The sequence below is a fragment of the Budorcas taxicolor genome, chromosome 20 (assembly GCF_023091745.1).
Source record: "Budorcas taxicolor isolate Tak-1 chromosome 20, Takin1.1, whole genome shotgun sequence".
NCBI lineage: Eukaryota > Metazoa > Chordata > Mammalia > Artiodactyla > Bovidae > Budorcas > Budorcas taxicolor.
Window position 1 is genome coordinate 67,151,454 of NC_068929.1, and position 27,106 is coordinate 67,178,559.

At 43.2% G+C, this 27,106-nt stretch overlaps 1 protein-coding gene across 1 annotated transcript in view; it reads left to right on the plus strand.

The window, feature by feature from the left end:
• Positions 1–27,106, plus strand: part of SEMA5A (semaphorin 5A) — a 359,057-nt gene that overhangs the window by 322,408 nt on the left and 9,543 nt on the right. The window contains exons 15-19 of the mRNA XM_052659173.1: positions 14,609–14,834; positions 17,967–18,185; positions 21,969–22,139; positions 24,160–24,315; positions 26,612–26,659. Of these exons, the coding sequence (XP_052515133.1) occupies positions 14,609–14,834; positions 17,967–18,185; positions 21,969–22,139; positions 24,160–24,315; positions 26,612–26,659 (820 nt within the window). The remainder of the gene's footprint in view (positions 1–14,608; positions 14,835–17,966; positions 18,186–21,968; positions 22,140–24,159; positions 24,316–26,611; positions 26,660–27,106) is intronic.

Here is a 27,106-nt window from a genome sequence, read left to right on the forward strand (position 1 = left end):
GCTACCCCCACTCCAGTATTCTTGCCTGGAGAATTCCATGGATGGTATAGTCCCTGGGGTCGCAGAGTCAGACACGACTAAGCAACTTTCACTTTGATGACTTATAACCATTCCCTTACTCCTTTTTTTTTTTTTTTTTTTTGCATTTTCTTGCCAAGAAGTGGAGCCACTTCAGTGCATACAAGTGTGACTCTATGAATATATCCATAACATCCACATCTTATGTTTATAGGGAAGATTTCTTTCCTTTAATCATGTTTTTCTATTGTATATGTATGGTGATGTTCACACACACACACGGTCATATTCTAGTAAGAAAGCAAATGATTTGCTTTTCTTACTTAAAAGAATCCATACATTGACATGAATCCACCACAGGTGTACATACGTTCCCAAACATGAACCCCCCTCCCACCTCCCTCCCCAAAACATCTCTCTGGGTCAGGCAAAACCAATACAGTATTGTAAAGTAAAATAAAGTAAAAATAAAAATTAAAAATTAAAATAAAAAAATTAAAAATTAAAAAAAAAAAGCTAAAAAAAAAAGAATCCAGGGCGACTACCATCATGTGTTACTATAAAAGCAATGCCCCATGAGTTTGCCATAAACTTGAAAAACAGAGCCTCATTTTGGTTTGTGTTGCTTACTCTCGTTCTTCCAAAATTCCTCTAAGAACTCTTAAAATATGTACAAATATTCTGAAGCAAGTATATTACCGTGAAGCATTTTTTCCTTTAAAAATGGGGGAATGGCAGTAATGGGTGGAATTTTTTGCTCAAGGTCACCCATTTCCATCATCCATCTGAGAAGAAAACATTTTTTCTAATGACAGCCTTTCACTCCTAACTAAAAGTAGTTTCTCCTCTCATTGCAAGGTGTTTGCCAAAAAAAAAAAGTGTCTGAATTCTTGATGTTCACTCTCAGAAACTAAGAATTTAAGGGCTTGATAGTGAAAGAATAAAGCAAATAAATGGATCTTCTCATTTGAGATGTAAGTTTACAGTGGACCACAAATCACAGCCCCTATAATAAAAAAGACTTCCAGCAACAGCACTGATTTCCTTATTCTCTTGGGCTTTCTACAGTGTTATAAAAAGGAATGCCTAAAATTATGTGTGAGGAAGAAAGCCAGCTACCTTTTTATAGATGCACACAGGTATATAATCTAACAAAGCACACAGGCGCACACATCTCTCTTTTAGTGCAAAGGCACAGGAATATTCTGCTGCTTTTCTGCACCTGGAAAAATGCAGGCGGACTCCTTGCTGAAAGTAAACGCGCCCATTTGAAAGCCCCTGAGATGTTTATCTCAATCTGTGCCCCCTTTGGAGCCAGCGGTACTGCCAGTGCTTCACTCAAATGGAAGGATCTGCTTCAACCCCAGGTGTTACCCTCAAAAAGCTTGCAGGCTTGGGGGACCCCTAGGTAAACAAATGATCAAAGACTTATGAACGTGGCATAAGAGGGGAGTGTGGCTGCTTAGAGGGGATCTGCTGAAATCCAGGCAGTTATTGCAATAGAACAGTCGGATTTAAAAATTTTATTTATCTATTTTAATTGGAGGCTAATTACTTTACAATATTGTGGCTTTCGCCATACATTGATGCAAATCAGCCATGGGTGTACACGTGTCCCCCATCCTCAACCCTCCTCCCACTTCCCTCCCCTGAGGTGGGGATTTTTTTTCCTTTTTACATTTTAACAATACTTTTTTTAATGGAGTATAATTGCTTTGCTAGTATAATTGCTCATGCTAGTTTTTGCTGGGCAACAGAGTATCAGCTCCAGGCACCCATGTATCCCTTCCCTCTCCTGCCTCCCTCCCCTCACCATCCCACCCCTCTCAGTCATCAGTGAGTACCAAGCTGAGCTCCTTGTGCGATAGAGCAGGTTCTCACTAGCGATCTACTGCAAGGAGATCCAACCAGCCCATCCTAAAGGAGATCAGTCCTGGGTGTTCATTGGAAGGACTGATGCTGAAGCTGAAACTCCAGTACTTTGGCCACATCATGCGAAGAATTGACTCACTGGAAAAGACCCTGATGCTGGGAGGGATTGGGGGCAGGAGGAGAACGGGACGACAGAGCTGGATGGCATCACCGACTCGATGGACGTGAGTCTGAGTGAACTCCGGGAGTTGGTGATGGACAGGGAGGCCTGGCGTGCTGCGATTCGTGGGGTCGCAAAGAGTCGGACACGACTGAGCGACTGAACTAACTGAACTGAAAGTGTCTGTGTGTCAAATCTGCTCTTCCAGTTCTTCCAGCCCTCCCTTTCTCCTCTGTGTCTTCAAGTCCGTTCTCTGCCTCTTCATCTCTGTTGCTGCCCTGTAAATAGGTTCACGAGTACCATTTTTCTAGATTCCACACCTATGAGTTAATATATTAATACAGTATTTGTTTTGTTTTTCCCCTTTCTGACTTACTTCACTCTATGCCAGTCTCTCGGTCCTGGCACAGCTACAAAGGACCTAATTTCATCTTTTTTTATGGCTGAGCAGTTTTCCATTATATATATAGACCACATCTTCTTTACCTGTTTATCTCTCAGTGGACATCTATGCTGCTTACATGTCCTGGCTATTGTAAATTGTTTTGTTATAATAAATTGTAAATAGAAAAGCATGCCCTGGCAGTGAACATTGGGATACTCCTGTTGTCTTTTTTAATTATGATTTTCTGCTTGCTGGGTCATATGGGAGTTCTGCTGCTGCTGCTGCTGCTAAGTCGCTTCAGTCGTGTCCGACTCTGTGCGACCCCATAGACGGCAGCCCACCAGGCTCCCCCGTCCCTGGGATTCTCCAGGCAAGAATACTGGAGTGGGTTGCCATTTCCTTCTCCAATGCAGGAAAGTGAAAAGTGAAAGTGAAGTCGCTCAGTCGTGTCCGACTCTTCGCAATCCCACGGACTACAGCCTACCAGGCTCCTCCATCCATGGGATTTTCCAGGCAAGAGTACTGGAGTGGGGTGCCACTGCCTGTCTTTAGTTTTTTAAGGGACCTCCATACTCTTCTCCATAGTGGTTCTATTAATGGATTTTATACTTAAAAATATTCACTCTTTTTGTTCCAATATTGCTTTTACATTTTAAAGAAAATTTCTATGTTATGTCAGGGGGCCATTAATGACATAATAATAATGATGGAAATAAATCGTGAATATTCTTTAAAATCTCTAAATCATCCTCCTCTCTTCAGACTAGCTGTTGGTCACGTTGATGTTGTTCAGTCACTCAGCCATGTCTGATATCAGATCTTTTCCATTCTTTGAACCAGATTCAATTGTGTATCGTTGTTTCGTTGGTAAGTCATGTTCCACTCTTTTGCAACACTGTGGACTGTAGCCCTCCCAGCTCCTTTGTCCATGGGATTTCCCAGGCAAGAATCCTGGCGTGATTACCATTTCCTTCTCCAGGGGATCTCCCAACCCAGGGATTGAACCTGGGTCTCCTGCCTCTCCTGCATTGGCAGGTGGATACCATTGAGCCACCTGGGAAGCCCTCAAGTGTATGCCCTGAATACTTATTTTGGGTCAGCAGACTGAATCAAAAGCAAGATGGTGGATTTCCAAAATGTGTTTGTTAAGTGCTTTGAGGTCATCTTGCATAACCTCTCACTCGACATTGTTTGGATGTCTTCTGCTATAGGCTGAGTGCTTGTGCCCTGCCTCTGCCCTCCCCGACCCCCAATCCATGTGTTGAAGACCTAATGCTGAAGATGATGGTATTAGGAGATGGCACCTTCAGGACATGATTAGACTATAAGAGTGGAGCCCCCATGAGTGGGATTCATGTCCTTATGAAAGAGGCCCCAGAGAGTTAGCTGGCCCCTTTCACCACATGAGTATACACAGGGATATCTGTAACTCAGAAGAGGACCCTCACCTGGCCATGCAGGCAGGCACCCCGGTCTTAGACTTTCAGCTTCCAGAATGGTGGGAAATAAATGGTTTACAAACCACCCAGTCTGTGGTATTTTGTTATAGTACCCTGAATGGACCGAAACATGTTCTAGGATTTGCAGAGAATTGTCCTATCAGAAGATTATTCTAGCATTGTTAGAAGGTGGGCATCCCAGTTGGCACTAGTGGTAAAGAAACTGCTTGCCAATGCAGGAGACTCAGGAGACATGGGTTCAAATCCTAAATCCCTGAAACAGGAAGATCCCCTGGAGAAGGAGAGGGCAGCCCACACCAGTATTCTTAACCTGGAAAATTCCATGGACAGAGGAGCCTGGCAGTCTGCAGTCCATGGGGCTGCAGAGAGTCAGACATGACTGAGCGCAAAGACACACGGAAGTTAGAAGGTGGCCTTTGGGCTGAGTTCTCCTTCTACCAAGCCATCTTGCAGCACACAAACTGCTCCAGACCCCAAGGAAGATAATAACTCCTTCGTGTTCAAAGATCCCATCAGCATGGAAATGCACTGCAGCTGAGGAAACTGATTGTGAGAGAAACAAGATTATAAAAGAATGCAGTTCATTCATGTGTACATAGTGGCTGTGACGAGCAGTTGCTACACTGGCTGATTGTATGATAGAAAATACCGTTTTTCAGGCATAAGTGATGACAGGTAAAATTGGGCTTGATGATGCACATTTTGCATTTATGAAACATTAATCTGCAAATTCTTAGTCGTTTACATCCAGATGCAAATATTCCAACATGAATACCATAAAATCACTAGTTTGTGTGCAGCTATGTGTATGTGTAAGCAACTGTCTTGAATATCGTTTCTAAATTAGCAAACTAACCATCATTTTTTAAAAGATATTTTTCTGTGACCATATGTTTTAATATTTTCATTGGGTATGATTGTTATACAGTATACTTCAGATGCTTAACACTTAATAAATTAACAAATATGTACATCCATGCAGCCCTCAATACAAGAGGATAAACATGTTCATCAACTCCAGAAGGTTCCTTGTTTCCTTTTGGAACCCTCCCGCATACACATCTCTGCCCTCTCTAATCCCAGATAGCTACTCAGCTTTTTGATTCTACACTAGTTCCATGTTTCATGAGTTTATGTGAACAGCATTATACTTTGTCACTCATATTTCGGGAGTTTCTTTCACTCAACACAGTTCTTTTCAGATTCTTCTGTGTTGAACATAACAGCAGTTCATTTTTTTTCATTATCAAGTAGTCTCATTTGAATATAAGATGATTTGCTTAGATATCTACCTGCCGACGGATGTATGCGTTGTGTCCATTTTTTTTTTTTTTTGGCTAATGCAAATGAAGCTGTTGTGAACATTCATGTCCAAATCTTTGTGTGGACATGTCCTTTCTTTTCTCTTGGGTAAATAGCTAGCAGGGAAAAGTCTAGGTCATTACAGAAAGTATCAGTTCAGTTCAGTTCAGTCTCTCAGTCATGTCAGACTCTTTGCAACCCCATGAATCGCAGCACACCAGGCCTCCCTGTCCATCACCAACTCCCGGAGTTCACTCAGACTCACGTCCATCGAGTCCGTGATGCCATCCAACCCTCTCATCCTCCGTTGTCCTCTTCTCCTCCTGCCCCTAGTCCCTCCCAGCATCAGAGCCTTTTCCAATGAGTCAACTCTACGTATGAGGTGGCCAAAGTACTGGAGTTTCAGCTTTAACATCAGTCCTTCCAAAGAAATCCCAGGGCTGATCTTCAGAATGGACTGGTTGGATCTCCTTGCAGTCCAAGGGACTCTCAAGAGTCTTTTCCAACACCACAGTTCAAAAGCATCAATTCGTCGGTGCTCAGCCTTCTTCACAGTCCAACTCTCACATCCATACATGACCACTGGAAAAACCATATGTTTACGTTTTTAGCCAAGTGTCAAAAAGCTCTCAAATCAATTGTCATTTTGCATTCCTACCAGCAGGGTGTGAGGGAGAGAGCCTTCCTGTTGCTCTGCAGTCTCACCAGAGTTTCATGTCGTCAGGTTCAGGGTTCTCCTGTTTGTCACATGTTAACTCTTCTAAAGGGTGTGTGGTGGTTTCTTGTGGGTTTAATTTGCTTTTTTGTCTCTAAACAGTGATGTTGAGTATCCTTATATATGCTTTTTGCCCTCTGTGGTTCAGGTGAACTGCAAAGGGACTAAGGCATGCATATCCACGTGTCCCTTCTCCCCCATGTTTTTTCTTGTTGTTGATGTTGAGTTTTAATTTTTTAAATTTACATTGAGTATGAGTCTTCTTATCAGGTATCTGATTTGAAGATACTTTCTCCAGTGTGTAACTAGTCTTTCATTCTCTTAATAGTGAGTGTCTTTCAAGAGCTGACGTTTCTGATTTGATTAATAAAACTTACTTTTACTTCTTTTTGGAGTGATGCTTTTGGCGTTGTATCTAGGAAGTCTTTGCTTTACCTAAGGTCCTGAAAATATTCTCCTAAGGTTTTCTTCTAGAAGTTTTATGGTTTTAGATATTGGTCTGCTATTCATTTGAGTTTATTATCACAGGTAGAGCTAGATATTAATCAAAGTTCGTATTTTTGCATATGGATATCACATTGTTCCAGCACCGTTTGTTGGAAAGACAACTTTCTCTGCTAAATTGTCTTTGTACCTTTTCAAAGAATCAGAAGATCCTATGTATGTGGGTCTATTTCTGAGCTTTTCATTTTGTTCCTTTGCTCAATCTTTCAATCTTAATGACACAGCATTTTCATTTTTGTAGCTTTATAATGAATCCTGAAGTCAGATTGTGTAAGTCCTCCAATGATGTCTTTTTTTTTTTTCAGAATGTATTTGCTGTCCTAGAAACTCTGTATTTCTATATGAATTTTAGAATTAACTTGTCAAATTTATATTTTTAAAAGACTTCTGACATAGTGAGTAAGACTGCTTTGATTCTCTAGATCATTTAGAAGATTTCAGTTTCTTTTAAGTGTATGAGTCATGCACATATTTTGAGACTTATTTTTAAGTATTTCATATCTTTGATAGTACATGAAGTGAAGTGAAGTCGCTCAGTCGTGTCTGACTCTGCGACCCCATGGACTGTAGCCCACCAGGCTCCTCCGTTCATGGGATTCACCAGGCAAGAATACTGGAGTAGGCTGCCATTTCCTTCTCCAGGGGATCTTCCCAACCCAGGGATCGAACCCAGGTCTCCCACATTGCAGGCAGACGCTTTAACCTCTGAGCTACCAGGCAAGCACATAGGAACAAAATTATTGTTTATATTTATCTTATATTCTTCAGCTTTAAAAAAAAGCATGCAGGCTTTAACCTTCGACTAAGCAGTTGCTTGTATGCTTTTAAATAAATTTCCTTTGTCAGATTTAGAAAATTTATTTCTATTCCCAGTTGATTGAGAGTTTCTGTAAGGAATGAAATTTTGGACCTTAGTAAATGATATTTCTGTGATGTTCATATAGATTTACTTTTTAAAATTAGAGTAAAATTGACTTACAATGTTGTGTTAGTTTCTGCTGTACAGCAATGTGAATTAGCTATATGTAGGCATACGTCCCCTCCCACTGGGACCTCCCTCCTGCCTCCTATCCTACCCTGCTAGGTCAGCACAGAGCACAGAGCTGAGTTCCCTGTGCTAGACAACAGCTTCCCACAGTTAGATTTACTTTTTAGACTGTTGATATGGTGAATTACATTGATAATGTTCATGCAAATTTACACCCCTAACATTATCCCTACCTATGAAATATTAGCCTTTGTGTATAGTTTGGAATTTTGTTTCTTAAAACCCTGTTAAGCACTTTTGCAGCTCAGCTAATGGGGGATATTCACATGTAAGTTTCTTTCTTTCTAATGCCTTTTTTTACCAAATTAGAGTTGATGTTGTTTACAGTTGACTTTATCTCTCTTCTGTATATCTTCCATGTTTCTACTTAATATATTAGTTTCTTCTAATTCCTTGAGCATATGCAATACAGTTATAATAACAGTTTTAAATATCAGCCACAGATGTTAAAAAACAGAATCACAAATTCTGTCACGTATGTCATTTCTGTGTCAATTTCAGTTGACTTATGTTTTTTCTCATAATAGGTTCTGTTATTTGTGTTTTGTTTTCGTTTTTTTTTTTTTTTTTTTTTTTTTCAGAAGCTTCTTTGCTTATCTGGTAATTTTAGACCAGATGTAAGGTATTGTGACCTTTTCCTTGTTCATCAGATAATACTGAATTCCCCAAAATATGCTAGAGCTCTCCTTTGGGACAAGATCAAGTTATGTGCAATTTGTTTGATCTTTTTGGTTTTTGCTTGTAAGCTTTGTTAGTTGAGATCGGAACAGAGTTCAGTCTGGAGTGATTTTTCTGCATTATGGAGACAAGACCCTCCTTGATACCCTAACTGATGCTAGGAGAGTTACGGAGTTTTTCAGTATGGCTCTTAGGAGAGAGCACTGTTCCCAACCTCATGCCTGTGACAAGTACTGCTCTCGCTGATCTTTCTAGATGGGTCTTTCGCCACCCGTGTGTAGTTTCATCATACTTTTTCATGGGTTTCTGCTATTCTGAATACTGGAGGGAGAAGCTGTGCATAACCAGAATTTTCTTGCCTTGTAGGTCTCTCCTTTGGAGAGCTCCAGCGCCTTTGGCTTCCTCCAGTTTCCAGCTCTGTCTCCCTGAACACTAGCCTGTGCCTGGCCTGGGTTCTTCCTTCCTCCACCACCTAGAAACTTTCTTAGGGTTGTAGGCTTGGTCAGCTGTAGGAGTCACTTCATGTTTCCCAAACTTGGCAATTAGTATCCTTCTTCACTTGATGTCCAATGTCTTAAGAACTGTTGTTTTATGTATTTTAAGTTATTTTTGGTGAAAGAGTTAATCCCATTTCTGTTACATCATCTTGGTTGGACACAGAAGTGATTCTGCAGCATTATAACTTTGAATACACTGTTGCCCTTTCCTTCTCTTCCTTGCTGTGACCTCTAAATTAACGTCCAAGATTCCCTGTCAGTCTTGGCTCTGTTTCTACAAGCTCCTGGGGTCACAGATATGCTTCTGTGCGTGTGCTTTGGACCTTTGAAAGCATAATTGCATTCCTTTCTTGTTTCTTTTATGCAGAATGGCTTTCTGTTTCCGTGTGTGACTTGCTAAGTTACTGAAAGAAAACTTGATTAATGCATGTAGAAAGCATGAGTGTTCCATGATGAGAAGATATTTATATATTCAGCTATTGATGAAATCACTTTAAGGATAATTTTCTTATTTTGTGCCAAACATGTGGTATCAATTTTTTTTTTCCTTGGATTGTCCCCATCTCTCTATTTTACTTTCAACCTGTGGAATATAAGATATCTTCATTTTCTCAGTGGAAAAGTTAATAACAAATACAGCACCCCCACTTGACCATCTAATTTTTTCCCAAATTTATACACATTCCACCAGAATGGACTTTCTTGTGAATCGATCAGTATGATTTGTCCATTCACCAAAAATAATATTGTTGGCCTTAAGATTGATAGCATAAAATAAATATGACAAAGTTCTTGCTCTTGACAAATTTTCAGTCTATTAATGGAGGCTGAATTATACATATACAATTAAATATCAGTGAAATACATGCTTTAATTCTATGAAACAGGCCTGAGGTGCCATGGCTTGAATTAGAAAAAAAGATGATGAAGATGAGGAGGAGAGAATGAACCCAGGAGGCTCTGTATATATGTAGGACTCAGCCCAGAGGTGAGAGAGTAGGAAGTGCTGCCCAGGTCTCTGGTCAAACTTTCAATGCCCGCTTGTGCTCCTGTCAACTGGGACAGAGAGCACACAGACAACACACTGGAAGGGCTGCTGAAAATTGCTGTAGTGATCGTGCGTCTTTTTCCTTTGTTCTTTTTGTCTTTATTTTTATTTTTTCCAGCTTTATTGAGGTTTAACTGACACATAACATTATGTAAGGTGCATGTGTATATGTTTAAAGTGTACAGTGTGTTGATTTGATGCATTTATAAATTGCAAAATGGTCACCAGCATAGCATTAGTGAGTTTGCACCTCCGTCCTGTCACGTAATCGCTATTTCTTTGCTACAGTGAGAACACTGAAAATCTGCTCTGTTAGCATGATTCAAGTGCGTGATACGGTATTACTAGCTATAATCATCAAGCTGTACGCTAGATCCCCAAACGTGTTAGTCTTATAAGTGGACGTGTGTACCCTTTGACCAATATTTCCCCGTTTCCGCCAACCAGGAAGTTCCTTGGTAACTTCCACGCTACTTTGTGTCTCTCAGTTTGTCATTTTTAGATTCCACATATAAATGAGATCATACAGAATGTCTTTCTCTACCTCTCTTATTTCACTTAGCATAATGCCCTCAAGGTCCAATCAAGTTATTCAAATGGGAGGATTTCCTTCTTTCTTGCTGCTGAATAATGTGTGTGTGTGTGTGTGTGGACATCTTTATCCGTTAACTTGTTATTAGACACTTAGGTTTCCGTATCTTGGCCAATGTGAATAAGGCTGCAATGGACATGGGAGTGTAGATATCTCTATGAGATCCTGACTTTAATTCCTGTGGATATATAGCAGCAGTGAGATTGATTTATTCCCAATTATTATCTTAGTTTTTCCACGAGAATATTAAGAATCCTATGTGGCAAGTAATAACAATTAGTTCCCTGAAATCACTTTTAAAACCAATTCTTTCTTTAACATTTAATGTAATGCTGTTCCAGGTCCATTCAAATTAGGACTTGCTTGGATTGTCACGGTCTCTCCATTTTACTTATAGCATCAATTCCTCAGAAAATTGGAGCTCACAGGCACAGTGAAGCCATACAACAACTCACCATTGAATTGAGTCACTTTATAATGTTGGTTATTAATATAAAACAGGTCAGTCATACCATTTCTCAGGATTTAATAAATTCGATATTTTAAATCAATGCATCATCATCAGATCTTAAAAAGCAGTTGAAAGGAGAGGTCCTGAAACTCCTGTTGGATTTTGAGCACTGATGAGTTAATGGGACACAAGGAGACAGAGTTTGTTATCAGAGGTTTAGGTCTAATGGCTCTGAACTGATCTTCTTCTCCCTTGAGTTGTGCCCACCTCTGCGATGATTTCATCCCCACTCCCTTCTGAGCCTGTTAGCAGTACACGGAGGCAAACTCAGGTTTTAAAATAAGTTCGCTACTCATCTGTTTCAAAACCAAAGTTCGTCTCCATAGAAGAGGTGAAATTTCTAGTGCAATGAAACTCAGAATTACTGGACTCTACGTTTTTTCTTGAGACACGGGATCTTAGGTTTGAGGGTGATGCCAAATGTGTTAAAGCTAAGAGCAGGGGTCCATAAGCAGCATGTGCTTTAAGTCCATTTTGGCAAGGAGCCCGTGGGCACTTGCCCAGCCAGGCTGGCACAGAGTGAGGAAGGGAATGTGCATGGAATTTCAGTCTGGGGCTGGCAGTGTCCCACACCGTGGCCCTGGACAGTCGGAGACAAGGTTGAAGCTATTCCTATCCCATGGTCTCCATTTCAAGTGAAAAAAGCACACACGTGTTCTGTGTAGTACTTCACATGATTAGGTTTATGGCACCCATTAGAGCTTTCTTGTTTTCATCTAAAAAGCAGCATCCGAAAGATGCCATAATAAAAGATGCTATAAGCAAAGGAAATGAAGTCACCTCTCTTCCAGTGTGTGTTGCTGTGGAGACGGGGGCCATCCATGTGGGATGGGGAAGAGGTGCAGTAGATACTAAAGGAAAGCGGTGATTACATATTTTCTGTTAAAAGCCCGTGAAGTCACAAAATGAAGAACCTTTGATTATGATTCCTTTTAAAAAATTTTAAAAGATGGACTCTGAGTAGAGAAAGCTAATTAAATAATTAGAATTGTGACAAAATAAACTTTGAAATAGGCTTCCAGTTAAAGCTTCTGGTGTGGACGCACGTGGCTGCTTTCTCTCCTACCAGAATTCATTTATACAGTATTACCAAGACTTTATTTTCAAAGCATATGCCAGGCAACACAGTTCTTACGGTGTCCAAATATCTGATGAGGAGGGGGTACGAATGCATGACAAGGTCATAGAGACTAGAAAGCCATCCCCACAAAACAGGAGAGCCCTTGACTCGGGCCGGGATGGAACTGGCCACAAGACAGAAATTAATCAGTTTTCCGCAGCAGTCACCTATGGATAGTGTTCATCTCGCAATGAGTGCAAACACTGGATTTTGAGCTAACCAAAAGCACAGCATGACTGCATTAAGATGACAGGAGGTGAGAAAGCTGCATCAATGTTGAAGACACGGAATGAGAAAGAAAGGAAGTGAAGTCGCTCAGTCATGTCTGACTCTTTGAGACGCCATGGACTATAGCCTACCAGGCTCCTCCATCCAGGCAATTTTCCAGGCAAGAGTACTGGAGTGGGTTGCCATTTCCTTCTCCAATGCAGAGTGAGGGTAAGGAATAAAAATTGAAATCCTTTTCCCATGGTACAAAGTAAATAGATGATGCTTGTTACTGGAAAATTCTTGTTGTTAGGTCTAAGGAATAAATATCTAGATATTCAACTGAAAGAAATGGGGGGAAGGACAGAATTTTTGTAGTTCTTTGTCCGCTAAGTTGTATCCGACTTTTTGTGACCGTATGGACTGCAGCACTCCAGCCTTCCCTGTCCTTTACTATCTCCCAGAGTTTGCTCAAACCCATGTCCATTGAGTCAGTGATGCCATCCAACCATTCATCCTCTGCTGTCCCCTTCTCCTCCCACCTTCAATCTTTCCCACCATCGGGGTATTTTCCAGTGAGTCAGCTCTTCACAAAGTATTGGAAATTCAGCTTCAGCATCAGTCCTTCCAGTGAATATTCAGGACTGATATCCTTTAGGATGGACGGGTTGTATCTCCTTGCAGTCCAAGGGACTCTCGAGAGTCTTCTCCAACACCATAGTTCAAAAGCATCAATTCTTCGGCACTCAGCTTTCTTCACAGTTCAACTATCACATCCATACATGACCACTGGAGAAACCATAGCCTTAGATGGACCTTTGTTGGCCAAGTACTGTCTCTGTCTTTTAATATGCTGTCTAGGTTGGTCATAGCTTTTCTTCCAAGGAGCAAACACTCTTTAATTTCATGGCTGCAGTCACCATCTGCGGTGATTTTGGAGCCTAGAAAAATTTAATCTGTCACTGTTTCCATCATTTCCCCATCTGTTTGCTATGACATGATGGGACTGGATGCCATGTTTATTATGAAAAATTTACTATTTCTAATAATAAATGTTAGAAAGCTACTTAACTCCCATTTGATATATATATTTAACATTAATAAAATTGTTTTAAAAGTATGGCCATCATTGGGTGTGTTGCAGGTTGTAGGTTTTCTCTCTAATGAAACATCCTCTGCTGTCAAAAGGAGGACTTGGGATCTAGTTCTGTGTTCAAACTCTGCACCCCTTAGGTTTGGTCTTGTTTCTGGAGACATAGTGCTTAAAATTCTTGTCAAATAGTTAGACCTAGGTGTATGGTCCTATCGGAGAAGGCAATGGCAACCCACTCCAGTACTCTCGTCTGGAAAATCCCATGTATGGAGGAGCCTGGTAGGCTGCAGTCCATGGGGTTGCAAAGTCAGACACGACTGAGCGACTTCACTTTGACTTTTCACTTTCCTGCATTGGAGAAGGAAATGGCAACCCACTCCAGTGTTCTTGCCTGGAGAGTCCCAGGGACGGGGGAGCCTGGCGGGCTGCCGTCTCTGGGGTCGCACAGAGTCGGACACGACTGATGTGACTTAGCAGCAGCAGCAGCAGCAGCATAGTCCTAAACTGCACCACCCACGACTGCATGGCCCACTTGCCTGGGTCCTCTCACTTTTGCTTGCTGGGGAGGCACCTGGCTTGAGAAAAGGGAACTGAGACAGAAAAACCACTGAATTATCTTGTAGAAATTTCTTATAGACTAAAAGTTATCATGCATTGTGTTATCAGCTGGATAGCTACCTTTCTAACACTTTGAATGTGTGATCCAGAGCTTAAGCTAGGCAGAAATCTCAAATCAAATACATTATCATCCTAAAAACAAATATTGGTTCCATCATTTTAATTAACTATAATCTTAAAAAACAAAAACAGCTAAACCTATCAGAATAAACAGCATTTTCAGTCATTATTAAGTGAAAGGAAGATGATTTGGGGCATCACCATTTTTGTTGCTCTGCTAAGTCGCTTCAGTCGTGTCTGACCCTGTGTGACTCCATGGACTGTAGCCCGCCAGACCTCTCTGTCCATGGCATTCTCTAGGCAAGAATACTGGAGTGGGTTGCCGTTTCCTTCTCCAGGGGATCTTCCCAGCCCAGGGATTGAACCCACACCTCTTATGTCTCATGCATTGGCAGACAAGGTCTTTATTATGAACACTGCCTGGGAAGCCCTTTCACCATCTTTATTCACTTTCAGTGTAATGATAGGTACCATTTTTATTCGCATGCAATCACATTTATTGTCTCTTTCTCACTGTTGATGGAGAAACTGTGCAGATTCCTTTGCAGTTAACTCTTGAATGCCTAATTTGACAAAAAAATTGTGCTTTTAACTTTGTAGAGTGGCTGGTGGGTCTCAGGACCTGAAGTTTGAAAGAATCCTGTCTTTCACCTAAGGAAGGAAGCACTAGGCTCTGTTTCTGCAGTATGATAAGCACATGTCATGCAATTTCTCTCCCAGGAGTACCAGCCTTGTAACACCAACCCATGCCCTGAGCTGAAAAAGACCACGCCCTGGACTCCCTGGACGCCTGTCAACATCTCTGACAATGGGGGTCACTACGAGCAGCGATTTCGGTACACGTGCAAAGCCCGTCTGCCTGATCCAAACTTGCTGGAAGTGGGAAGACAGAGAATTGAGATGCGGTACTGCTCTAGTGATGGAACCAGTGGCTGCTCCACTGATGGTGAGTCGGCGACTCTGTAGGGACTGACCTGCTTCAAGGGACAGGCATGCCGTCTCCTCTCCAAGTTCACAGAATAGTTGGTGGGGAGGGTGGATTTTTCCTGTTCATTATGGCTTAGCCATGTTTATAACAATGATCTCTCCACATGAGAACTGAATTTATAGCAAACTGGTGGGAAAGACCCTTACTATAAATATTCAGTTACATGTTGGGGTGGTTCCCTGATTCCATCCCTCAAAATAGCACCATATTTATAATGGGTCCAGAAAAATTTATGGGAGATTTTTTTAGTATCAGAATATATACTGAGGAACCTCTGTATTCTTCCATCACCACTTTTATTCACATACAATTATATATATTTATCATTATTGATGTCAGAGACTGTACAGATTCCTTTGCAGTTGGTACTGAAATGTAACCTGCAAATAAAGCTTTTCCTTTTTTTACTCCCCAAGTGGGACAAAGACAAAGGAAGTGCATATCTGTGTTTATGTCTATGAAAGAATTTTTCTTCTAAAAAAGGCAGTATGTGAGAATCCTTTAATACTGTTTGAAACTGCTTTGCCCCTTAAAATTGTACAAATCCCTTCAATGTCGTATGACTTATGTAGGGAGAGAACTAACGTAGATGGGATGATCCACTCTTTGCCTGGCGTGCCACCTTCCACCACTAACGCCACTCCCGCCTGCACCCACCAGGCAACTCACTAGCTCCCTCTGAGGCTCAGGTGTCTCAACTACAGAAAAGGGAGTGAGGTTGGCTATCCCAAAGAGATTCATTTCTGCTTCTTTCTTTATCTCTCCTCTAACGCTCATCTGATTTAAGAAAACCGGTGCAATCCTAAAAAGAAAATAAGATGGTTCTTAGAGCAAGATGATGAGAACAGTAGTAGTCATATCTTACACTGGACCAGCTCAAACATTCCTTACACTTTTGCATTTATGATTCTCTGTTATTCTCCCAATGTGACTGTGGTAGAGAATACACAGCCACCATCAACATCATTTTTAGGTTCAGAGTGATTGGCCTTGACAGACCATGGAGCTGATGAGTCGCCATGTCGGGCTTGCCGTGGGTGGGATAAGCTTATGGAGGTGCCATGAGTCTGCTCCTGCTTTGTCGCAGGGCTGCGCTCACAAGGACCGGCTCTGAGTGAGGGTCACCAGCTACACGTGGGTCTCAGATCTCCATTCCTCCTCCTGGAGCTGCCAGCCTGGATGCTTTGCGGCTCAACAGTTGCCCTCAAGAGCCACTCCCAGTCATATTTCCACTGACATTAACTGTCTCCTGACCTCAAACCATTCTGTTCCCTGTAGTTCAGCAGCTAGACAGGTTGTTCGTTGTTTCTTGGTGGGGAAGGGGGCGGGAAGTCTACTTTAGTAAAGTATTTTATTTGAATAAGTATACACTTTAAGTCAAAGGAATAAACACTAACTACCTACAAAATCAAGCAACATGATATGCATTCTGATTCATTATAAAATCCTACTTTAGTGAGAAAGTAGGTGATAGAATACCAAGAAATAGGTAACTAAAGACCCATTTTAAATATCTATGTACCACAAGAGATGGTCTGATGATCTCAAGTTAGGGTTCTGCAATAAAATACAAAATGTACAATTTAATATGAATTTCAGATATTTTTCAAAAATTATTTTAGTATAAGTATGTTCCATGTGCTTCCCTGTGGCTCAGTGGTAAAGAGTCTGCCTGCCATGCAGAAGACCTGGGTTTGATCCCTGGGTTGGGAAGATCCCCTAGAGAAAGGAATGGCAACCCACTCCAGTATTCTTGCCTGGAGAAGACCATGGAGAGAGGAGCCTGGTGAGCTACAGTCCACGGAATTGCAAAGAGTTGGACAGGACTGAGCAACTAACACACACATGTTCCATGCATCTTTTTTTAAGATAGGTATATCCCATGCACTTATGTACATATTTATACTAAAATATTATTTGTTATTTATCTGAAACTAAAATTTAACTCGGCTTCCTGTATTTTATTCACTAAATCTGGTAACCCTGTCTTCAGTTCAGTCACTGATTCCCTTATTTCAGAGCAGGCTGTGAACTTAATTCTTATGACATCAAGGGTGAAAAAGAGAAAATGAATGACATTGTTTCTTTAACTTTATTCTCTTTTCTGAACATATATTTTTTTAATCCTTCCTTTCTCATGTATATATAAAACCAACATTAACATTCATTTTTAATGATAGTAATATAAACTATGGAAAATTTTGATATACATTTTAAAAAGACATCTTACATTTCCTCTGAAAGTATATTGTGGGCATAGTTTGAAAAATACTTCATCCTTCTTGCTTCTTGGTGGGTTCAAGTTCTAATTACCAGCCACCCATCTTGGTATTGATACCCTGAAAATACAGAATTGGACTTGTTTGGCTCCTATCACACAAAACAAGGCTAAATTGTATGTTCTATATTGATTAACCACAAAGGACTGTCTCATCAGAGAAATAGGTTTCTCATCCATTTTCTCTGAAGAGCACCCCACATAGGTTTCTGAGCCACAAATTTTAAGTAAGCAAACAAGAAGCCTAGAATCATCCATATGTCTGCCTCCTCACACCCAGAACCTCATGCCATACTTTGAGAGTTTTTTGCTAAAACCCATGTCACCCTGCTTTCATTTGAAAAAATGACTATTTTTTAATATTTTAAGGCAGTAGACATGTTCATCAAAATAATCACAAATTGTACAAGGGCAATTTGTTGCAGAATTCCCAATGGAAGTGAGAAGGGTGTATTTTCTTTGAAAGAAGTTTCTCAGAACAGTAAGTGATCTATTACCAAAAAAAAAAAAAAAAAAAAAAAAGAACTCTGTTACAAGGACTTTGCCGCATTCACAAATTGAGGTCTTAGTTGTACCATTATTTAATAGCAGCTGTGGAGATAGAAGACCTGAATTATAGGAGATTATCAGGCAAACTGCAATTTTATTTTTATTTCGTTTTTCACTTCTGTAGTGTAAAAATTGTTCCACGGATACTTGAGAATGTAGTTGCGGAGGCAGAGCAGAGAGTGGCTGCAGAATGAGGGTTAGTTTGGACTCTGTTTACTCTAACAGCTCCTAACAAAGTCACACTTGGGCCATTCCCTTGGCAGGCCTGTCCGGAGATTTCCTGCGGGCGGGGAGATACTCCGCCCACACCGTCAACGGGGCGTGGTCAGCCTGGACGTCGTGGTCGCAGTGCAGTCGAGACTGCAGCCGGGGCATCCGGAACCGGAAGCGTGTCTGCAACAACCCGGAGCCCAAGTTCGGGGGCATGCCTTGCCTGGGCCCATCCCTAGAATACCAGGAATGCAACATCTTGCCCTGCCCAGGTGAGCAGGTCCCGAAATCTGGAAAAACTGAAACATCAAGGTCTTGGAAGACCTTCTCCTCCAGCTTCCCTGGCTTTATGTTTGAGTATAACTTGTGATAGATAGGTGGATATAGACACAGGTGTGGATGGAGGTGTAGATACATAAATTGTGGACTTCCCAGGTGGCTCTAGTGGTAAAGAACCCACCTGCCAATGCAGGAGACATAAGAGATGCTGATTAATCCCAGGGTCAGCAAGATCCCCTGGAGGAGGTCATGGGAACCCACTCCAGTATTCTTGTCTGGAGAATCCCATGGACAGAGGAGCCCGGCGGGCTACAGTCCATGGTGATGTAATGAGTCAGACATGACTGAAGTGGCTTAGCACAGCGCAGCATAGATATAGGTTAGATATATAGATGTTGCTGTGGATGTAGATGTCGGTGTAGACATAGACATAGACACAGATGTAAGTATAGATACAGGTTTAGATATCTGGATATAGAGATAATCTTCCAACTGCCTTGCTGTAAAGACAAATATAACCTAGACCAGATTATGTTCACCTGTTTCTGCTGCTGTAAAAGAAACGGGAACTTACCCAGAGCCCCTCTGAGGGATGGTGGGCCCAGGCACCGTACCTCATGAGAGGTGGGCTGAGCTGCTTCGCGTGGAGAGGCGTGTCCTGCCCTTGACACTGGAGGCTGGCCCCTCCCAGCCTGTGATGGGCCCAGCCCCCCAGAACTGGCCTCCCTTCATACCACAGAGCCTTCACCAGAGTGACAGTCAACAGGGCTGGCCCCTGAGAGCCTGCCAAGCCCGTCCTGGGTGCCCTCAGCTGACAGGCGTCCACCTCCTCCTGAGTTCAGTCCTCTAAACGTGCAGCGCCTCTCCGGCAGGCGCACCAGAGGTGCGCAGTCAGTCTCCTCCCTGAGTCCATGAATTCCCGCACAAGTGCAGGGTCAGTAAATGAGCTTCAAGGGCCCCCATGCAGGGTGCTGAGTACTGACACTGCTGGGAAGGCTCCTCTGCAGTCTCTGATGCTCTCAGCATCTCTGCCTTCTTCCTGCCGCAGCTCTGAGTGCAGCTGTGTCACCAGAGAGCTTCCTCTGGCCTTCCCACGTCAGAGCAGCTTTCATTTAACCCCACGCTGCACGGCCATCCTGCGCGCTGGGCTCTGGTTTTGTATCCTGCCTTCGACTTTTTTAGAGTGACCACCCAAGGATGGTGACCGTCTCACTCCTGACCATGCCCTCAGCTCCCAGTGAGCCTGGCACACGCTCCAAATAGCTCCAGTGATGGTTGTTGAAGGATGAGAAAATAAGCCGTTTGTTACTTGATCTTCCTTTTTTTAATTCATTCAGTTCTTCAGCAAACATTTTGGATAACCTACTGTGCATTATTTACTGAATATAAAAAGACTTGGGCTTCCCTGCTAGCTCAGCTGGTAAAGAATCCCCCTGCAATGCAGGAGACCTGGATTTGACCCCTGGGTTGGGAAGATCCCCTGGAGGAAGGATAGGCTACCCACTCCAGTCTTCTTGGGCTTCTCTGGTGGCTCAGACAGTAAAGAATCCACCTGCAATGCGGGAGACCTCAGTGCCATCCCTGGGACGATCCCCTGGAGGAGAGCGTGGCAACCCACTCCAGTGTTCTTGCCTGGAAAATCCCCATGGACAGAAGAACCTGGCAGGCTACATCCCTTGGGGTTGCAAAGAGTTGGACACGACTGAGGGACTAAGCACAGCAGAGCACAGAGAAAGACTCAGTGACCTGGTCCAGGTTGGAAAGGAACCTAAGAATTTAGTGAGGAGGCATCCTGTGAACAATGGCAACCTCATAGGGTCACCAGCTGTTTGGTTGATGACAAAATGCAGTGGCTGTATCAGCCGGGGACCCATTGAGCTGCAATCGGGGCGGCTGTACAGAGCAGGCTGCCCCTGGGCTGAGTCCTCAGGGCCAGATGCGAGTTGGCCATATAGACAAGCAGGGGCGGGGAATAAGGGGTCACTCTAAGTACGGTGCACAGGGTTTTTAAAGGCACAGAAGCCTGCATCTGTAGCATCTTTTTCAGTTGGTTAAAAAAACAATTTCCTGAATTCCTTAAGCAAAGAACTGGCTTGCAGCCGTACTTAGGGAGCATCTGTTAGATGGACAGATGGATGGATGATGAGCGAATTGTGGGCGGATGATGATGGATGATGAGCGGATGGTGGGCGGATAGTTGGGTGGGTGGATAAACATGTACATTAAACTTAATATACAGTCCCCAGCTTTGTGGTGGGGACTCCCAGTCGCGTTCCTGCTCCTCCCGCCACTCTGCACTTCCTAGACTCTCTCTGCCTAAATTTCCCCAGCCTCAGGAGACTCTTCCCTCCAAACTACCCAGCTTTCTTGGCTGAGCCATGCTGAGGGGCTGGGAAAGGTCATGTCTTTCCCACAGCCCCAGCGTGGAGAGTTGAAGGGCTCCTCTTTCCCCAGGGGGCCAAAAAGGAACCCGTGGGGCAACCTGATTAGATTAGCATCTGTGCTCTAAAGAGGGACCGGGAAAGTTAGGACCCTTCGCCCACGCCACCTCCCCAGACTCCAGACACGAGCCCCGGCTGCCGTTGGCAGAATGTGCAGACTCCTGCAGGTTCTTGGGTGCTGCCCTGGCCCTCGGGTGCTAGGCTGGGGTCCATCAGACACATCCCATCAGCGTGACCTAGTGGCTGCTTTTATTTTTGTGGATGTGCTGGCGAACCAGCACTGTGTATACATAACCCTGGTGTATTGCGATAGCTCTTTTGAAAGCCCAGATTCCCTAGAGGGCTGTGAAAACATTCAGAGTGGCCCTCTTCACTTTCCACTTGGGAGGGTACAAGTTCAGGGGCTAAGTGGGGCAAATGCTAATTCTCTCTCCCACCTACTAGAAAATTCCTAACACAACACGGAGGGATTGGAAGAGCTCGGAGCTTTGCACACTGAGATGCTCAGCCGGTTATGGGCTATTTTTGCCTCATCTAGGACTCTTCTCTGTCTATGAATTTACTCCTCCTCCGTCCTCTTGGGTCCACAAAGGGGCACTATATTTTATTTTAAAATGAGTTTTCTCATTATGGGCTTCCTTGGTGGCTCAGGGGTAATCCACCTGCCAGTGCAGGAGAGGTGGCTTTGATCCCTGGGTTGAGAAGATCCCCAGAGAAAGAAATGGCAACCCACTCCAGTATTCTTGCCTGGGAAATCCCATGGACAGAGGAGCCTGGCGAGCTACAGTCCATGGGGTCAGACATGACTTAGCCACTAAATAACAAGAGTCAGACATGACTTAGTGACTAAATAACAACAGCGTTCTGTCTATAACAGATATTAGGCACCTGTGGTGTGTGAAGAACACTTATTGCTTCTCTGTCCGTGAAATCCTGAAGTCCACACTTTGTTCAGTAAACTGCAAGGAACACAAAGGGAGCCTAAGACTTTGGTTCTGTCATGTGTTGTTGGCAGCAGTGAGCAGTAGCTGGAGCTTCACCTGAACAGCTACAGAACCAGGTTCTTGGTCAGCCCCAGAGGCCAGATTTTGTTCTACTGACATACATGCGTTCCTCGATCACCCTTGCACTTGCATGTTACATGCTTAGAAATATTTCCTGGAAGAATTGAGAGGAACTGAGGAAGCATGAGGAGGAATGTGGAAGACCCCATATGCCCTCCTGTGATGGTCCATGGTGTGCCTGACGTGTTCCCGCGGTGCAGACCCTGGGTAGCCCCACGAGCTCGGTCAGATATGGGTTTCAGAAGTGCTGTGATTTTGTGCCCCTTCCCAGTGGATGGCATGTGGTCTTGCTGGTCCTCCTGGTCCACGTGCTCAGCGACGTGTGGAGGGGGACACTACATGAGGACCCGCTCGTGCACAAACCCAGCCCCCGCCTACGGAGGTGACATCTGCCTGGGACTGCACACAGAGGAGGCACTCTGCAACACCCAGCCCTGCCCCGGTAAGCAGCCCTTCCCGTCCCTGCACAGAGGACAGGGCAATTTCGGCCTTCCCCTTGGTAAAGACTCTGCCCGCAATGCAGGAGATCCACTGGAGAAGGGATAGGCTGCTGCTGCTGCTGCTGCTGCTGCTGCTGCTGCTGCTAAGTCCCACTCCAGTTTTCTTGGGCTTCCCTTGTGGCTCAGCAAGAATCTGCCTGCAGTGCAGGAGACCTGGGTTAGATCCCTGGGTTGGAAAGATCCCCTGGAGAAGGGAAAGCCTACCCACTCCAGTATTCTGGCCTGGAGAATTCCATGGGCTATACAGTCCATGGGGTCGCAAAGAGTCAGACACGACTAAGCGACTTTCACTTTCACTTTTCACTTCGATGGAGGAATGGTGGAACTGACAAAAGCGTGTCTCAGTAAGACTAAAAGAAGGGAGCACAGCAATGCCACAGTGTTGCCGGTGAAGTGACTTCATAACACGTTGTTCTATTAATCCAATGGAATTATTCCCACCATGCCATGGTTGCAGAACTAGCAACAGAAACTGGTGGTGACCAAGCATTCTTACAATGTTTAAGCTGGTAATGGGTACTGAGGGGCTTCCCCTCTGGCTCAGTGGTAAAGAATCCACCTGTCAGTGCAGGAGATGCGGGATCAATCCCTGGGTCAGGAAGATCCCCTGGAGAAGGAAATGGCACCCACTCAAATATTCTTGCCTGGGAAATCCCATAGACAGAGGAGCCTGGCAGGCTACAGTCCATAAGGTCACAAAGAGTCGTACTTGACTGAGTGAGCAGGCAGGCAGGGAATGGGAACTGACATTTTGTTGCTGAGAATCAGGGTGGGAATCAGAGAGCCTTTATGGAGTGGCTTCATGGGAATCCCCTCAGGACCATAGGCGTGGGTTCTGGGCTCCAAGGCTGGGTGGCCCCAGTGCCCAGTGGATACCCTGTAGCAGCCTTCCCCATCCAAGAATAGTTCAGTTTTCTGACATATAGGGACCACTTGGAGTGAAAATGAGACACTCTTTTCTGAATCTGACTTAAACTTTGAAACACTCTAACACGTGTGTGTGTGTGTTTTTAACTAGCTCCGGAAGATTTTCCTTGCAGGTTTCTTGTATATTGAGAAGTGTTTAGAAACCATGTCCTCAGTCAGTCCAAAAGCAGTTACTTTACACATTTCTCAGGAAATACTGTACCCTTTACAATCGATCAAAACACAAGTTTGGTTTCCAGATTTTCCCTGAACTGCAGAGAGGATGCTTACATTTAAAAGGGAAGAAAAAAGCAAAGTGTGTAGAAAAAAGGGAAGAAAAAAACAAAATGTGTACTAGCAATATTTTTATATTATTAATATTTCAGAAATATAAAACTCTTCACTTAAAATGTGTATTAATCCTCTCTTTTCACACATCTGTGTACCCAGATGAATTTAACATATCCTAGTGAATCTCCTCCTCTGGGGTAAAGTGACCTTAGCTGGCTCATCTTTTGACCTTGACCCAGACTTGTTCTTGGATCTTTGGTTCTTCAGGCACAGTAAACACGGGATAGAATGAATTCTACCTCAAGGACAGCCTGCCAGTGGTGTACTGACTCTGCAGGGCTGTTTTCATAACAGAAAAAATATTAATATGTGTAGTAGCTTGAACCCCCTTCAGCAGCCAAGACTTTCTCATTAATGTCATTTCTCTTGCCTGGGTGCTGAGAGCTGTAGAAATTTTCCAGGGAAGTATGTGAGTGTGAATGATCCTGTAGGATAGTGTCTAACACTATAACTTTAGAGCATTAAAATAATGTGTGTTTTAGAAAGTGTACTCTAAGCAGATTATTTCTGATCAAAGGTATATGAGTTCTTTGATTCATACTCCTGTGTGTTTTGTTTACTGGACTTGATCATGAAATATGAGTCTATCTTATTTGAAAACTATAAATATCATATGCAAACTCAATGTCAGTAAGCTGCCAGGCTTCCAGGTTGGTGGATTTTAATGGTCTTGTTGCCGCATCTCGTCTCCTCGGGCCCCTGCAGAGAGCTGGTCTGAGTGGTCAGAGTGGTCTGAGTGTGACGTGGCTGGAGTCCAGGTCCGTGTCCGCCAGTGCGTCCTTCTGTTCCCCGTGGGCAGCCAGTGTTCGGGAAACACCACGGAGAGCCGGCCCTGCGTTTTTGATTCCAACTTCATTCCAGGTAAGGGGGCAGAGATACTTATTAGTGTGAACAAAATCACTTCTAATGTTTCAAGAGGAAATGATTCATGGGTGGGAGTTTTAGCTGTTCTTTGAGGTTCTGTTTGGTAAAATAAGAGATCATTCCATCAGTTCTTATGGTTTCAAAGTGGTTATGAATTTGTGGGAGTTCCCGGGTGGTGCTAGTGGTAAAGAACCCACCTGCCAATGCAAGAGATAGAAGAGATGCAGGTTCCATCCCTGGGTCGGGAAGAGCCCCTGGAGGAGGGCATGGCAACTCACTCCACTATTCTTGCCTGGAGAATCCCATGGACAGAGGAGCCTGGCGGGCTACAGTCCACAGGGTAGCAAAGAGTAGGACACAGCTGAAGTGATGTAGCATGCACACACACGTAGATATAGGTGTAGACAGATATGGAGGTAGGTGTAGACATAGATATGGATACAGGTCTAGGTGCAGATACATGCATGCATATAGAGTAGACATATAGATGTGAGCGTTGGATGTTAGATACAGATGCATGGATAAATATAGGGTGTAGACATAGATGGGACTTCCCAGGCGGTGCTAGTGGTAAAGAACCTGCCTGCCAGGGCAGGAGACATAAAAAGTGGTAAAGAATCCCCCTGCCAATGCAGGAGCCGTAAGAGATGCTAATTAATCCCTGGACCTGGAAGGTCCTCTGGAGGGCATGGCATAGATACAGACAGAGATACAGGGGTAGACACAGATGCAGGTGTAGACATAGATACAGATATAGATAGAGATAGAGATAGAGATACAGGTTTCCCTGGAGGAGGGCATGGCATCTCACTTCACTATTCTTGCCTGGAGAATCCTGTGGATAGAGGAGCACGGTGGGCTCCTTAGGGTCCTTAGGGTCACAAAGAGACAAAACGGAAGCAACTTAGCAGGCATGCACACATGCATGGATTTGTAAGTAATGCAGTTGGAGACTGGAATGTAGGCCCTGAGTTTTAAGATTTTTTAAGCGCAGTATCTTCTACAATTTATTGACTGTAACACAGTCAGATAGTTTGTTCAAAAAATGAAAATAGATTGTTTTTTAAAAATATTAGATTAAATGCTTTGGGAATGCTGTGCAAAGTTGTTTGCACAGAGAAAAGAGGACCGTTCTTTTCATGTAATCTTAGGATATTTGGGAAAATGGAAACCCATCCTTGTTCTCGTCTTAGAGAAGAGGTTGGCTGGCCCTACGGCTACAGTCCTTTCCATGTGAAATCAATGTTTGGTTAATAGTGATAGCTTATCACCCATCACATGCTCACACAGGCACCACCTGTTGTTCAGTCGCTAAATTGTGTCTGATTCTTTGTGACCTCAGGGACCAGAGTACGCTGGGACCCCCTGTCCTCCACCATCTCCCAGAATTCACCCAAGTTCATGTCCATTGTGTCAGTGATGCCATCTAAACAACCAACCCAAAGGCATGGGCTAGGTACTTACAAAATATTTCACATATTCCTACCATGTGCCTTAGGACTCTGACATGGACCAAAAGCATAGAGTAACCTCTTAAAAGGTTGCAGTAAAGAATACCTTGTTCTCCTCCACTAAAGGAAAAAGTGGTCATGTTTTAGAAAAAGTTAGCTTAGGCCTCCTAAGGCACCTCAATCTTCCACTGTCTAGAACTGCAGGAGTGTTTATTATTGTTTCCTTTTCAACCATAGACATATTTTTAATTCTTGCTATTGAATGAAAAATCAGGAGCATTTCTGGACTCCTGAAATGGTGTGTATCCTTGGGAGTTGAAACATTTAGGTGGAGCGCTCCTTTTATTGGCATCCTACCTGTGGGTTTCACATAAGCATGAAAAACAGCATGAATGACCTCTGAGTAGGGAGATTATTTGTTGAGGCAATTTCCTTTGAGCTCTAGTGGAATGGTCTCCTCCCTAGGGAATGTGACAACACTGGTTTTGATGAGACAAAAGATCGGAGGCAGAAACCCGGGAGGCAAACACTGCAGTGTTCCACAGCGAAAATCTGCACAAACTGCACCCTTGTTTTGCAACAAGTGCCCTGATTTCAGTCTGGGAGACCATAGTATTTTCTCATTGCTGTAATTAATCTCACCCCTTTGCAATCAAGATGACCTTGACCAGATGCATCTCAGGTTGGCTAAAACAAACAAATAAATGTGCTTTTAAAAAACAATTGATTAGGCTTTTGGAAGCATTGACTCACATAAAACTCAAAATCATTAGACACTTTGTAAATGAATCATTAATGTGATCTTCCTTCCCTTCATACATTGTGATTGAATCTTTTTCCAGAAGTGTCTGTGGCCAGATCCAGCAGCATAGAAGAGAAAAGGTGTGGGGGTGAGTTCTGCTTTTTAATTAATTCCTAGTTCATTTCTGATATTTTCTAGTCCTTTCTAATCTCATATGTTTCATGTGATGTTTCTGCTATTGACGAAGAAAAATAGATTAGAGGAACTCCTCTATCTAAACACATTTTATTTTGACAGTAAAAATGCAAAGGAGTCCATATTTGATGTCTGCATCAGTGATTTTTACACTGGGTCCTTAGATCAGCAGCATCAGTATCACATGGGAACTTGATAGAAATGCAGGTTTTCAGGCCCCTCTCAATCTACAGAATCAGAACGTCACTGAGAGGGGTCCGGCTCTGTGTTTTAATAAGCCCCTCAGGTGTTTTTGGTGGATGTAAGCTTTATGATCCAGTGATCTTGGTATTAGCTACAGTTAGATTTCCCATGAGTAAAACAGAATTCAACCATTTTGTTTATATTTATAGTGTAAATC